At 39.9% G+C, this 12,682-nt stretch overlaps 2 protein-coding genes across 2 annotated transcripts; one reads left to right on the top strand and one right to left on the bottom strand.

The window, feature by feature from the left end:
- The first annotated feature begins 1,551 nt into the window (after positions 1-1,551).
- On the top strand, positions 1,552-6,762 carry LOC133641625 (uncharacterized). The gene is made up of 10 exons (XM_062035488.1): positions 1,552-1,830; positions 2,887-2,997; positions 3,118-3,232; positions 3,409-4,259; positions 4,428-4,614; positions 4,730-4,978; positions 5,144-5,268; positions 5,636-5,682; positions 5,767-5,915; positions 6,043-6,762. The coding sequence occupies exons 1-10, from the start codon at positions 1,669-1,671 to the stop codon at positions 6,228-6,230; spliced, it is 2,184 nt and encodes a 727-aa protein (XP_061891472.1). The 5' UTR covers positions 1,552-1,668; the 3' UTR covers positions 6,231-6,762.
- LOC133641626 (uncharacterized) lies at positions 5,855-8,278 on the bottom strand. Its single transcript, XM_062035489.1, has 3 exons — positions 7,881-8,278; positions 7,278-7,496; positions 5,855-6,973 (listed from the first exon to the last, which is right to left on the bottom strand). The coding sequence occupies exons 1-3, from the start codon at positions 8,144-8,146 to the stop codon at positions 6,820-6,822; spliced, it is 639 nt and encodes a 212-aa protein (XP_061891473.1). The 5' UTR covers positions 8,147-8,278; the 3' UTR covers positions 5,855-6,819.
- Between the last annotated feature and the right edge of the window lie 4,404 nt (positions 8,279-12,682).

Raw genomic sequence — 12,682 nt, 5'->3', positions numbered from 1 at the left:
CACAGGTGAACAGGCTAACTGGGAACAGGTGGGTGCCATGGTTGGGTATAAAAGCAGCGTCCATGAATGCTCAGTCATTCACAAACAAGGATGGGGCGAGGGTCACCACTTTGTGAAAAAATGTGTAAGAAAATTGTCTAACAGTTTAAGAACAACATTTCTCAACGAGCTATTGCAAGGAATTTAGGGATTTCACCATCTACGGTCCGTAATATCATCAAAGGGTTCAGAGAAACTAGAGAAACCACTGCACGTAAGCAGCAATGCCCGTGACCTTCCATCCCTCAGGCGGTACTGCATCAAAAACCAACATCAGTGTGTAAAGGATATCACCACGTGGGCTCAGGAAAACTTCAGAAAACCACTGTCAGTAACTATAGTTTGTCGCTACATCTGTAAATGCAAGTTAAAACTTTACTATGCAAAGCAAAAGCCATTTATCAACACCCAGAAACGCAGTCGGCTTTGCTGGGCCCGAACTCATCTAAAATGGACTGATGCAAAGTGGAAAAGTGTTCTGTGGTCTGACGAGTCCACATTTCAAATTGTTTGTGGAAACTGTGGACGTCCTGTCTTCCGGAACAAAGAGGAAAAGAACCATCCGGACTGTTCGAGGCGCAAAGTTCAAAAGCCAGCATCTGTGATGGTACGGGGGTGTATTACTGCCCAAGACATGGGTATCTTACACATCTGTGAAGGCACCATTAATGCTGAAAGGTACATACAGGTTTTGGAGCAAAATATGTTGCCATCTGAGCAATGTCTTTTTCATGCTTATTTCGGCAAGACAATCCAAAGTCACATGTTACAACAGCGTGGCTTCATAGTAAAAGAGTGTGGGTACTAGACTGGCCTGCCTGTAGTCCAGACCTGTCTCCTATTGAAAATGTGTGGCACAATATGAAGCCTAAAATACCACAACGGAGACCCCGGACTGTTGAACAACTTAACCTGTACATCAAGCAAGAATGGGAAAGAATTCCACCTGAAAAGCTTCAAAAATTGGTCTCCTCAGTTCCCAAACGTTTACTGAGTGTTGTTAAAAGGAAAGGCCATGTAACACTGGTAAATATGCGCCTGTGCCAACTTTTTTGCAATGTGTTGCTGCCATAAACTCTAAGTTAAAGGCCTACTGAAACCCACTACTACCGACCACGCAGTCTGATAGTTTATATATCAATGATGAAATCTTAACATTGCAACACATGCCAATACGGCCGGGTTAACTTATAAAGTGACATTTAAAATTTCCCGGGAAATATCCGGCTGAAACGTCGCGGTATGATGACGTATGCGCGTGACGAAGGCAGTTGAACGCGTCATCTTGGAATAGGTCCCTCCCAATTTAAACAGCTCTGTTTTAATCGCTAATTTCCACAGTATTCAGGACATCTGTGTTGGTGAATCTTTTGGAAATTTGTTCAATTAACAATGGAGACTGCAAAAAAGAGAGTTGTAGGGAAGCGGTGTGTTGCTGCTGGATGTAGCAACACAAACCAAAACACAACCGGTGTTTCATTGTTTCTTTTCCCAAAAGATGGCGGCCAAGCTTTACTATGGAACAAAGAAGTCAAGCGAACACGGTTGGATTGGACGACACATACGAAGTACAGTGTATTATGCAGCGAACATTTCGAAAGATCATGTTTCGAAGAGGGTCCCTTGCGAATGGCAGAAATGGGAATCAGCACTCGTCGACTCGTGCTGAAGAAAGGTGCGAAGCCAACTATTTTCGATAGACCACGGACAAGTCCGGAGCACCCGACCCCCTCCACAAGCGGACAGACTGGGCACATGAGGTCTGCATTTGCCAAAAGGGAAAGGAAGAGGGTAAGAATCTTGATATCCAGTTTTCATAGTCAGACTACACTGTTCCAATATCCATTTCTTTGTTCTCAATTGTTGAAACCCCCCCACCTCCACACCCCGGATTGTAAATAATGTAAATAATTCAATGTGATTATCTTGTGTGATGACTGTATTATGATGATAGTATATATATGATAGTATATATCTGTATCATGAATCAATTTAAGTGGACCCCGACTTAAACAAGTTGAAAAACTTATTGGGGTGGTACCATTTAGTGGTCAATTGTACGGAATATGTACTTCACTGTGCAACCTACTAATAAAAGTCTCAATCAATCAACCAAAACTAACACACACAGTCATAGACTACTCCAGTGGTTCTCAACCTTTTTTCAGTGATTTTCCCCTGTGAACATTTTTTTAATTCAAGTACCCCCTAATCAGAGCAAAGCATTTTTGGTTGAAAAAAAGAAAAAAAATACAGCACTATGTCATCAGTTTCTGATTTATTAAATTGTATAACAGTGCAAGATATTGCTAATTTGTAGTGGTCTTTCTTGAACTATTTGGAAAAAAAGATATAAAAATAACTAAAAACTTGTTGAAAAATAAACAAGTGATTCAATTATAAATAATATTTTGTACACATAGAAGTAATCATCAACTTAAAGTGCCCTCTTTGGGGATTGTAATAGAGATCCATCTGGATTCATGAACTTAATTCTAAACATTTATTTTGTTGAAGTATTATTCAATAAATATATTTATAAAGGATTTTTGAATTGTTGCTATTTTTATAATATTTAAAAAAAAATCTCTCGTACCCCTTGGCATACCTTCAAGTATCCCCAAGGGTATGCGTACCCCCATTTGAGAACCACTGGACTACTCCATGAACAATGAAATAAATTAACAATAAAATAGTCTACATATAATTATTGCTTCAAGTTCTAGTCAAGTTCTTCTGCAGTATAAAGTATCGTACATTTACTGACATTACTGTCAATAGTGTCAATACTGTCAATAGATTACAATAGACAATAATATAAAGTATTGTACATTTGTACATTTACAGACAATAGATCAGATCATGGACAGTACGACTACGGCATCAGTGGCGGATGCGGTGGATGAACCAATGGCAATGGCACTAGATTTGCCTGATGAGGAGGGCGATCAAGATCAGGTTCGATTTGTTTTCCTAATCAATGTTCAAATGGATTACAGTTCAAGCCCAATCCAAAAGTATTCATAATTAATGTAAATGAGGTATCCATATTACATGTAGCTGTTTCTCCATTTCCAGGGAAATACAAGAGAACAAGGATGCCAGACGGACTGGGTACCGATTGGGACAGCACCAACAGCAATGACCAGTAGCAAGAGCACCCAAACAGGGAAAATACATCATAGATCAAAGGGTATGTCTATTTCGGTGACGAACATGATTCTGCACATCACAGTACACATTGCACGCTGCCTGTGCAGAGTAGAGTAGACAGATAAATTAGGTGATTCAAAGACAATAATTATTATGTGATTCTAGTTTAATTTTAACAGATTATATAAAACAACTTGTGCTTGATTTTATTGCTAGGACACCAGGTGACCCCAGATATCCTCGAGAGGGTTAGAGCTCGGCCGGCCAGGGTTAGTGAAGTCCCATTGTCAAGTGTAGCAGCTCCATCTGACAGCCCCGAGATGCAGACTAACATAGCAGCTCCAGGTGTGTCTGGAATGCAAGCCAAGCTACGACCACCTCCTGCATTGTTTGATGAAGGACCAGCATCAAGTCCCACTGCGCCTTTTGTTGGTGGTTCTTCCGATGACAGCTATGTGCCGAGTGAGTCAACGACATCGGATCCGTGTCAATCTGACGGGTCGCCAGATCGCCCATGTACTCACCAGATGCATGAAGAGGGCTGCCACAAGGAACCGAAGTACATCATCTTTGAGTCGTGCCTCCAGAGTCTCGTCAAGTGGTGTCACTGTCCAGTCTGTGGCAGCCAGGACATAAGCCCTTCTTGGGATTCGAACGGTACACAGCTGACCATGACTCTTCAATGTGCATCATGTGACCAGAGGAGTAGTTGGAGCAGCCAGCCAAACATTGGCCCTTATGCCGCGGGCAACATCCTGCTGTCTGCTGGCATCCTCTTCGCTGGGGCATCTTCTGGCAAGGTGTTGCAAGTGCTGAACAGCATCGGAGTGGTCACGTATGTGAAGAGGACATTTTTCAACCACCAGGAGCTCATCCTGCAGCCAGCCATCAAAAAGGTGTGGGAGGAACAGCAACGGACGCACCTCACCATGCTGCAGGTGGAAGGCCGACCCCTCGTCCTTGGTGGTGATGGGCGAGCAGACAGTCCGGGACACAGCGCCAAGTTCGGTACCTACACCACAATGGAGCTTGTGGCCAATGTGGTTCTCGACCTTCAGGTTGTACAGGTACGACCATATAATCTCACTAAAACACTAGTAACACAATAAGCAGATAAGGGATTTTCCAGAATTATCCTAGTAAATTTGTCTAATAACATTAACCATTTCAATGTATACTAAGCCCCTTTTTCATTTTTTTCTTTGCTCATTCCTTTTCTGTTATATATATTTCAGAGCAACGAATGTCTTGGCAGCTACCATATGGAGATGGAAGGACTGAAGAGGATGGTGGAACTGCTGATCAGCTGGGACCTGGATGTCGGGGTGCTGGTGACAGACAGACACAGACAGATCGCTAAATGGATTCGTGAAAACATGCCCAATACACGGCACTGCTATGACATCTGGCATGTTGCAAAATGTTAGTTGGATTATTTGTATGCATGACAAGTTGTGAAGTAGTGTGTACATATCAGTGATCAGATGAATGCGATATTGTATTTAATCCACAAATTTCTGTTTTTTTCTGTTTGTAGCCATCGGAAAGAAACTGAAGGCCATCGCCAAGCATAAGGACTGTGAAGACCTGAAGCCCTGGGTGCAAAGTATAATCAACCACCTCTACTGGGCAGCAGTGTCTACACCGCCTGGAGAGGGGGAACTTCTGGTTGCCAAGTGGAAGTCTGTGGAGCGACACATTCAGAACATCCACAAGGACCATGGCGACCTCTTCCCAATTTGTACTCATGGACAACTGCAACGGCAAAAGAAATGGCTCAAACAAAGTGAGTAGGCAAATAAGTTGCCCGAAAGCAGTGAGGGACTAGCAGTATTTTCCTGCACATCTTTTGAAAGTCAAAAAATTCAGATAAACTTGTAAGTAAATAACCAGTTTAAGTTGACTGGAACATTTTTGTAGAAACGTTGTTCTATTTTAAATTTATGTTTAGGTTCACGCTCAGCAGTGAAACTGGAGGAGGTGGTCAACAACAAGTCCCTGCTAAAAGATATCGCCATGCTGTCGGGTGAACACCAGACTTCCAAGGTGGAGGCGTTCCATAGCCTTATCATACAGGTGAGAATTAGACTGATCGCCTGTAGGTGGTGTCGGTGGTTACCACCTGCCACTAGGACTTTGGTGGCCAGGGAGCAAAATACTAGAGCATACTAAATGAAGCCTTGATACAGTCAGTGTAAGCAAGAGAATGTTGGAGGTCCAACATAGTGGCTGGCATCTTGGTGAGAAAGATTGCAAACAATTCTGGCGTGGTGTTAACATTGAAAACAAAACAGCTTCATTACTGCAGGAGATCAAGCTTTAATAGCTGACTATTAACAGTTTAATACACAAACATTTGTATTCAAATTTACAAACAATTTATAAATTTACACACACATTGTATGGACGCATGACTGAATAAAGTGTCTTTTATCTTATACAGTTCGCACCGAAAATGTATGTCTTCTCATACATCGGAATGCTGTGCAGGTATGTTTCCACACTAATCTAAGTGTCACTAGTGTGTGCCATACTTTAGTACTAATTATTACATTATTCTGTTACCACACCTAGGAACCTGCTTGCTGGGCTGCACTGGAACGAAAATTCGAGCCGCCCTATAGCCACTACACAAGCGGGTGCTGAGCGCTATGCAGTACGCTACCCGAAGTATAAAGCAGGGGGCCATGTGGTCAAGAAAATCGCGACAGAGCCAACATACCGTAAGTGTAGAGGACACAAAACATGTAAACACTTGACACTTTGTATCATGATAATAATACTGTCAAGTTTCACTCTCCATGAGTATATTATGTTGTGAGCAGGAACATGTACAATTGTATTTTGCAGGCTACGTAGATGACTTGATCAGGGAGGTTGTTGCTGGCTGCAGACAGACCCCTGACGAGAGAACACCACTCAGCGTCACTGTGGATGTGCCTCCCTTCCTCTGCGATGAACTGGAGAAGCCAGACAAGGAGGAAGCCATCGCCAAGCACAGGAGTCGCTTCGGTAAGTGTGAAATGCCCTCCCGGTAACAGTTAGAGATGCTACCTCAGTAGAAGCATTTAAGTCCCATCTTAAAACTCATTTGTATACTCTAGCCTTTAAATAGACCCCCTTTTTAGACCAGTTGATCTGCCGTTTCTTTTCTTTTCTCCTCTGCCCCCCCCCCACGTGGAGGGGTTATTCCGGTGACCATGGATAAAGTGCTGGCTGTCCAGAGTTGGGACCCGGGGTATACCGCTCGCCTGTGCATCGGTTGGGGACATCTGCGCTGCTGACCCGTCTCCGCTCGGGGTGGCCTCCTGCTGGCTCCACTGGACCCTCACTAATATGTTAGACCCACTCGACATCCATTGCTTTCGGTCTCCCCTAGAGGGGGGGGGTTACCCACATATGCGGTCCTCTCCAAGGTTTCTCATAGTCATTCACATCGACGTCCTACTGGGGTGAGTTTTCCTTGCCCGTGTGTGGGCTCTGTACCGAGGATGTCGTTGTGGCTTGTACAGCCCTTTGAGACATTTGTGATTTAGTGCTATATAAATAAACATTGATTGATTGACTGATTGATTGATTGATTGATTTTATTGATTAAGTACAGTGGCCATGTAGATTCTGTTGCAGTCACTGCACGTCTTGGAACCCCGTGTAGTCCATCGATGGGAATGTTGTCCTAATCTTATGTACTACACAAGCTGGTAGTACCACCCTTATGTCCTTTCCCAGATATCCCCAGCAGAAGCGGACAAACTGTCGATAGGCTGTGTGTCGTCTCCGCCTGCAAGTAGCAAATGATGGCAGCTGTTATTATCCGGACATGGATACACAGTGACTCACTGTTCTCTGAGATTCAAAAGACATTGTCATGCATTCTATTCATTTGTCATTTACTGTTGCAGTAAATTGTAAATATTGTTGACATCTACGGTCCATCTATGTAATACTTCTATGATATATAATGTCATGTGCATTGTAGCACAGTACATTTCACAGAATAAGAATAAGATAAGAAAGTGCTCATTCTGACTTATCTTCCAAAGGTTGATAGAATAAAGAATTATTTAAACTTATTAGTGCCTCACTCATTTTGCTGTTGCTGCAGCATGCCATATTGCTGTTTGTAGGCGTTATACGCTGTCTGCAGCACCCATTCATCCAGACACACAGATGGAAAGCCATGGTGGTCTATGATGCACGTCTTCACCCCCTCCTCCTCCATCGTTCTGGTCACTGCCTCTATTTCACTACAGCAGACACACTCAGCCACTGTCTCCATGTTCACACAGTTTTGACATGTACACCTGGAAATAGAAATGTTCATAATATTTGTAAATCAATTCATATTATTGACACCTGCAATCTGCAAACATGTGGAATAATTAATATTATCATTGTCTTGTTGTGGATCTTATTAATCTGCATGCATATTTTTAGTATTGCCGGTATATGGAGCTGTGGCCCATAGAAATAATGGGTAATTAATTAGGTTTGACATTGTGTCAATGATAGATACTTAGTGTATAGATAGGCCTGGGGTGTAAGTTGTAACACTAACAGTAACACATTGTGTCAATGATAGATACTTAGTGTATAGATAGGCCTGGGGTGTAAGTTGTAACACTAACAGTAACAGTGCAAGACTAGGCCACAAACTAAAACTAGTCTATAAATAAATAACATATTACCATTCTGTATTCTCAAGGCGATCTATGTCGTGTGCTCCTCCAGCATCAATAGCAGCAGCGTCCTCCTGACCGTCTTCATCAGCGTCGGGTTCAAAGCGATATGGCTCTATCCCTCTCACAGCTTCTTCCCTATCTGAATCGCTTCCACTCCCCACTAGTCCTTCACTTGCACTTTCCTCATCCACAAATCTTTCATCCTCGCTCAAATTAATGGAGAAATCGTCGCTATCTCGGTCAGAATCGCTCTCAGATCTGGCGGCCATCATTGCAAACAATAGGGAGCTTTGCGGATATGTTCAATTGTCCACGTCACGCTACTTCCGGTAGGGGCAAGGCTTTTTTTTGTCAGATACCAAAAGTTGCTATCTTTATCGTCGTTTTTCTATTCTAAATCCTTTCAGCAAAAATATGGCAATATCGCGAAATGATCAAGTATGACACATAGAATAGATCTGCTATCCCCGTTTAAATAAAAAAATTTCATTTCAGTAGGCCTTTAATGATTATTTGCAAGACAAAAAAATGTTTCTCAGTTTGAACATGAAATATCTTGTCTTTGCAGTCTATTCAATTGAATATAAGTTGAAAAGGATTTGCAATTCATTGTATTCTGTTTTAATTTACTAATTACACAACGTGCCAACTTCACTGGTTTTGGGTTTTGTAGATGCACTGCACGACTGCTTCTAAAATGCCCGTAAAAAGTCTCCTGCATGTTTGAAAACATAACAAAACAGCACAGGTAGGTGCATGATAACATGAATGTTCAGTAAATGATCAAGTGTCTGTATCCATGGTGAAAGCCTGTATACTACACGCAAAATCGTCATTAAAACAAGGCGGTCTGCACCAATTTTCAATTGTACACGCACTTAGTAGATCACATGCAACACGGCCACTAACAGTACACACAATTTTGTTATTTGCACACACACACTGTTTAGCATGTGGTATTTTGATCTTGATAAATCAGGCCCATGATACTTAAGAGAAGATTGGGTGCAGCAAGAACACTGCAGCAAATTAAAGGCCATGGATGTTAAAACTGCAGCGTTCGGAGCAAAAATATAGAAACAAAAGTGTGTACACCTCACACATACCATTATTTTTTATTACAGTATATAATACTGCAGAAATTAAACATGTACTGTGTGACCTTTTGAAGGAGCGCTTCGGACAATGGACCACGTAGCAGCTTTCCAACATGTATAATGACCCCAAATACACCTCCCAAGATCAAAAGTGTCTTACTAATGAGCTGAAGGTGATGGTAGTGGCCAAGGACATCTACAGACCTCAACCCTGTTGAGCATCTTCAAACGGAAGGTGGAGGGGAGTGCAAGGTATCTAATATCAAACCAGGATTTTATCATGAAGATTTCAGTAACTGTGCAGCTCTGGTGAATTTCATGACCAAGAGGATTAAGGCAATACTATATAATAAATACAATAAATACTGCTCAATGGGACATACCATGGACTGTGTTCACTGTGATGTATGCATGCAATATTGACAAACATGGTTGTAGTTAAGTTGACATTAAAGGCCTACTGAAATGATTTTTTTTTATTTAAACGGGAATAGCAGATCCATTCTATGTGTCATACTTGATCATTTCGCGATATTGCCATATTTTTGCTGAAAGGATTTAGTAGAGAAAATCGACGATAAAGTTCGCAACTTTTGCTCGCTGATAAAAAAAAAGCCTTGCCTGTACCGGAAGTAGCGTGACGTCACAGGAGCTAGTATTCCTCACAATTCCCCGTTGTTTACAATGGAGCGAGAGAGATTCGGACCGAGAAAGTGATGATTACCCCATTAATTTGAGCGAGGATGAAAGATTCGTTGATGAGGAACGTTACAGTGAATGACTTGAGAGGCAGCGATGGACGTATCTTTTTTCGCTCTGACCGTAACTTAGGTACAAGCTGGCTCATTGGATTCCACACTCTCCTTTTTCTATTGTAGATCACAGATTTGTATTTTAAACCACCTCGGATACTATATCCTCTTGAAAATGAGAGTCGAGAACGCGAAATGGACATTCAGTGCCTTTTATCTCCACGACAATACATCGGCGAAATGCTTTAGCTACGAGCTAATGTGATAGCATCTTGCTTTAACTGCATATAGAAACAAAAGAAATAAACCCCTGACTGGAAGTATAGATAGAAAATCAACAATACTATTAAACCGTGGACATGTAAATACACGGTTAATGCTTTCCAGGCTGGCGAAGGTTAACAATGCTGTGCTAACGACGCCATTGAAGCTAACTTAGCAATCGGACTGCACAGAGCTATGCTAAAAACATTAGCTCTCCACCTACGCCAGCCAGCCCTCATTTGCTCATCAACACCCGTGCTCACCTTCGTTCCAGCGATCGGCAGAAGGACGAAGGACTTCACCCGATGCGTTTGGCGGCCCGGAGACGTAGGAAGTCAAGGTGAAGTCGCCGGCTAGCGCGGCTAGCGCGGCTAGCGCGGCTAGCGCGGCTAGCGCGGCTAGCGCGGCTAGCGCGGCTAGCGCTCCAACAAAGTCCTCCTGGTTGTGTTGCTGTAGTCCGCTGCTAATACACTGATCCCACCTACAACTGTCTTCTTTGCAGCCTTCATTGTTCATTAAAAAAATTGCAAAATATGTCCAGAATACTGTGGAATTATGAAATGAAAACAGAGCTTTTTGTATAGGATTCTACGGGGTACCATAACTTCCGTTACTCGGACTTCGTCACGCGCATACGTCATCATACCGCGATGTTTCAGCCGGATATTTCCCGGGAATTTTAAAATGTCACTTTATAAGTTAACCCGGCCGTATTGGCATGTGTTGCTATGTTAATATTTCATCATTGTTATATAAACTATCAGACTGCGTGGTCGGTAGTAGTGGCTTTCAGTAGGCCTTTAAAGCTACACTGCTATTCATTTCTACACTGTTTCTTGAAAATAAATGACAATTGTTTTAATGAAATACGAAATAATAAAATAAATTAATAAATGCATACTTAACCAAGCACTACTTTGACACTCTTGAGAAACCAGCGACCGACGTAGGTAAACATTTAAAAAAATAAGCATTCAGATCTGCACAAGGAGTTATAAAGAGTGACAGGTAATATTGTAGTTTTTACACCTGTCCTACTGTTCGGCTCTGGTGCAGACCGTAGTTGAGAAGCAGGCGTTCCCTTCAGTGTCGATGTTTTCATCGGGGGTAACACCCTTCACTTTACAATGGGTCCGCAAAGGTCCGCTTTCGGGTCAGAACGACAAAGCCGCCGATTTGTGACAATCTGGTTGCTTTTTTATTAGTTTTGCAGAACACAAAACTAATAAACATTCATCACTCCACTGTGCAGTGCACACTCTATCTCTCTCTCTCTTTACTCGCCCACTCACTCAGTGACGTCACTCAGGAAACATGTTGCCATTCTCACAAACACACATACATTAAGTTAACCGGCTCCCCTGTTGTGCACGTGTAGATACGTAGACATGCACACAGCTGCTTGGCTTGATACCAAATATTAACAGAGTTAAGACCGCCCAATTAGCATCAACTAATGCAAGTGAAATGACTGATTTTTTTTAACAAATTCCTACAATTTATGCTTTATATTTAACAAATGTGTGTTTTACCTGTTACATGGCTTATCTGTGTACATGTATCCATTGTTTTGTTTTTAGTATTTACTAATAATTGTATTTTTCTTAAAGCACAGACCAGGACTGGCAACCATATATCATGAAACATTTAATATAATGTCAATAAAGCTTTTTTATTGTATTCTAATCTAATCCTTGATTATGGCAGACTATATGTAATGCGGAAAATTGTAAATTGTTCTTTGAGTGCGACAAGAGCTCATGTGTTTAATGCCCTTTAATTTATATTTTAATCTTGTAAAATTGTTATTGGAGTGCAATAAAAAACATATGTTTTGTGTATTGATTTTCTGTTAAAAAAAAGCCAATGTTGACATTTTTCGTAGTTCCCTTTATATATAAAAGTATCGGAAAGTATCGATATACATTTTGGTACTGGTACCAAATTATTAGTATCGGCACAACCCTAATACTGTGTGTGTATATGTATATATATATATATATATATATATATATATATATATATATATATATGTGTGTATCAATATATATATATATATATATATATATATATATATATGTGTATCAATATATATATATATATATATATATATATATATATATATATATATATATATATATATATATATATATATATATATATATATATATGTATCAATATATATATATATATATATATATATATATATATATATATATATATATATATTGATATATATGTATATATATATATATATATATATATATATATATATATATATATATATATATATATATATGTATCAATATATATATGTATCAATATATATATATATATATATATATATATATATATATATATATATATATATATATATATATATATATATATATATATATTGATATATATATATATATATATATATATATATATATATATATATATATATATGTATCAATATATATATATATATATACAGTATATGAATATATTAATATTTTTATCAATTTTTTATTTGCAAATAAAAAAAAATGTTTGCAAATGTTTATGTTCTCCGACTTTGGAAGTTTTGTATTTGTATTGCTTTTAAAATAAACAAATAACAAAATCTGATATTTCATATGTTGTGGTTCAAATGCAACAGTTTTTCAGCAAAGTAACAATAATTTTTAAAAAGTCCGCAAATCACTTTAGA

Source organism: Entelurus aequoreus, linkage group LG24 (assembly GCF_033978785.1).
Source record: "Entelurus aequoreus isolate RoL-2023_Sb linkage group LG24, RoL_Eaeq_v1.1, whole genome shotgun sequence".
Taxonomy (NCBI): domain Eukaryota; kingdom Metazoa; phylum Chordata; class Actinopteri; order Syngnathiformes; family Syngnathidae; genus Entelurus; species Entelurus aequoreus.
This window is presented reverse-complemented; position numbering and strand designations above follow the sequence as displayed.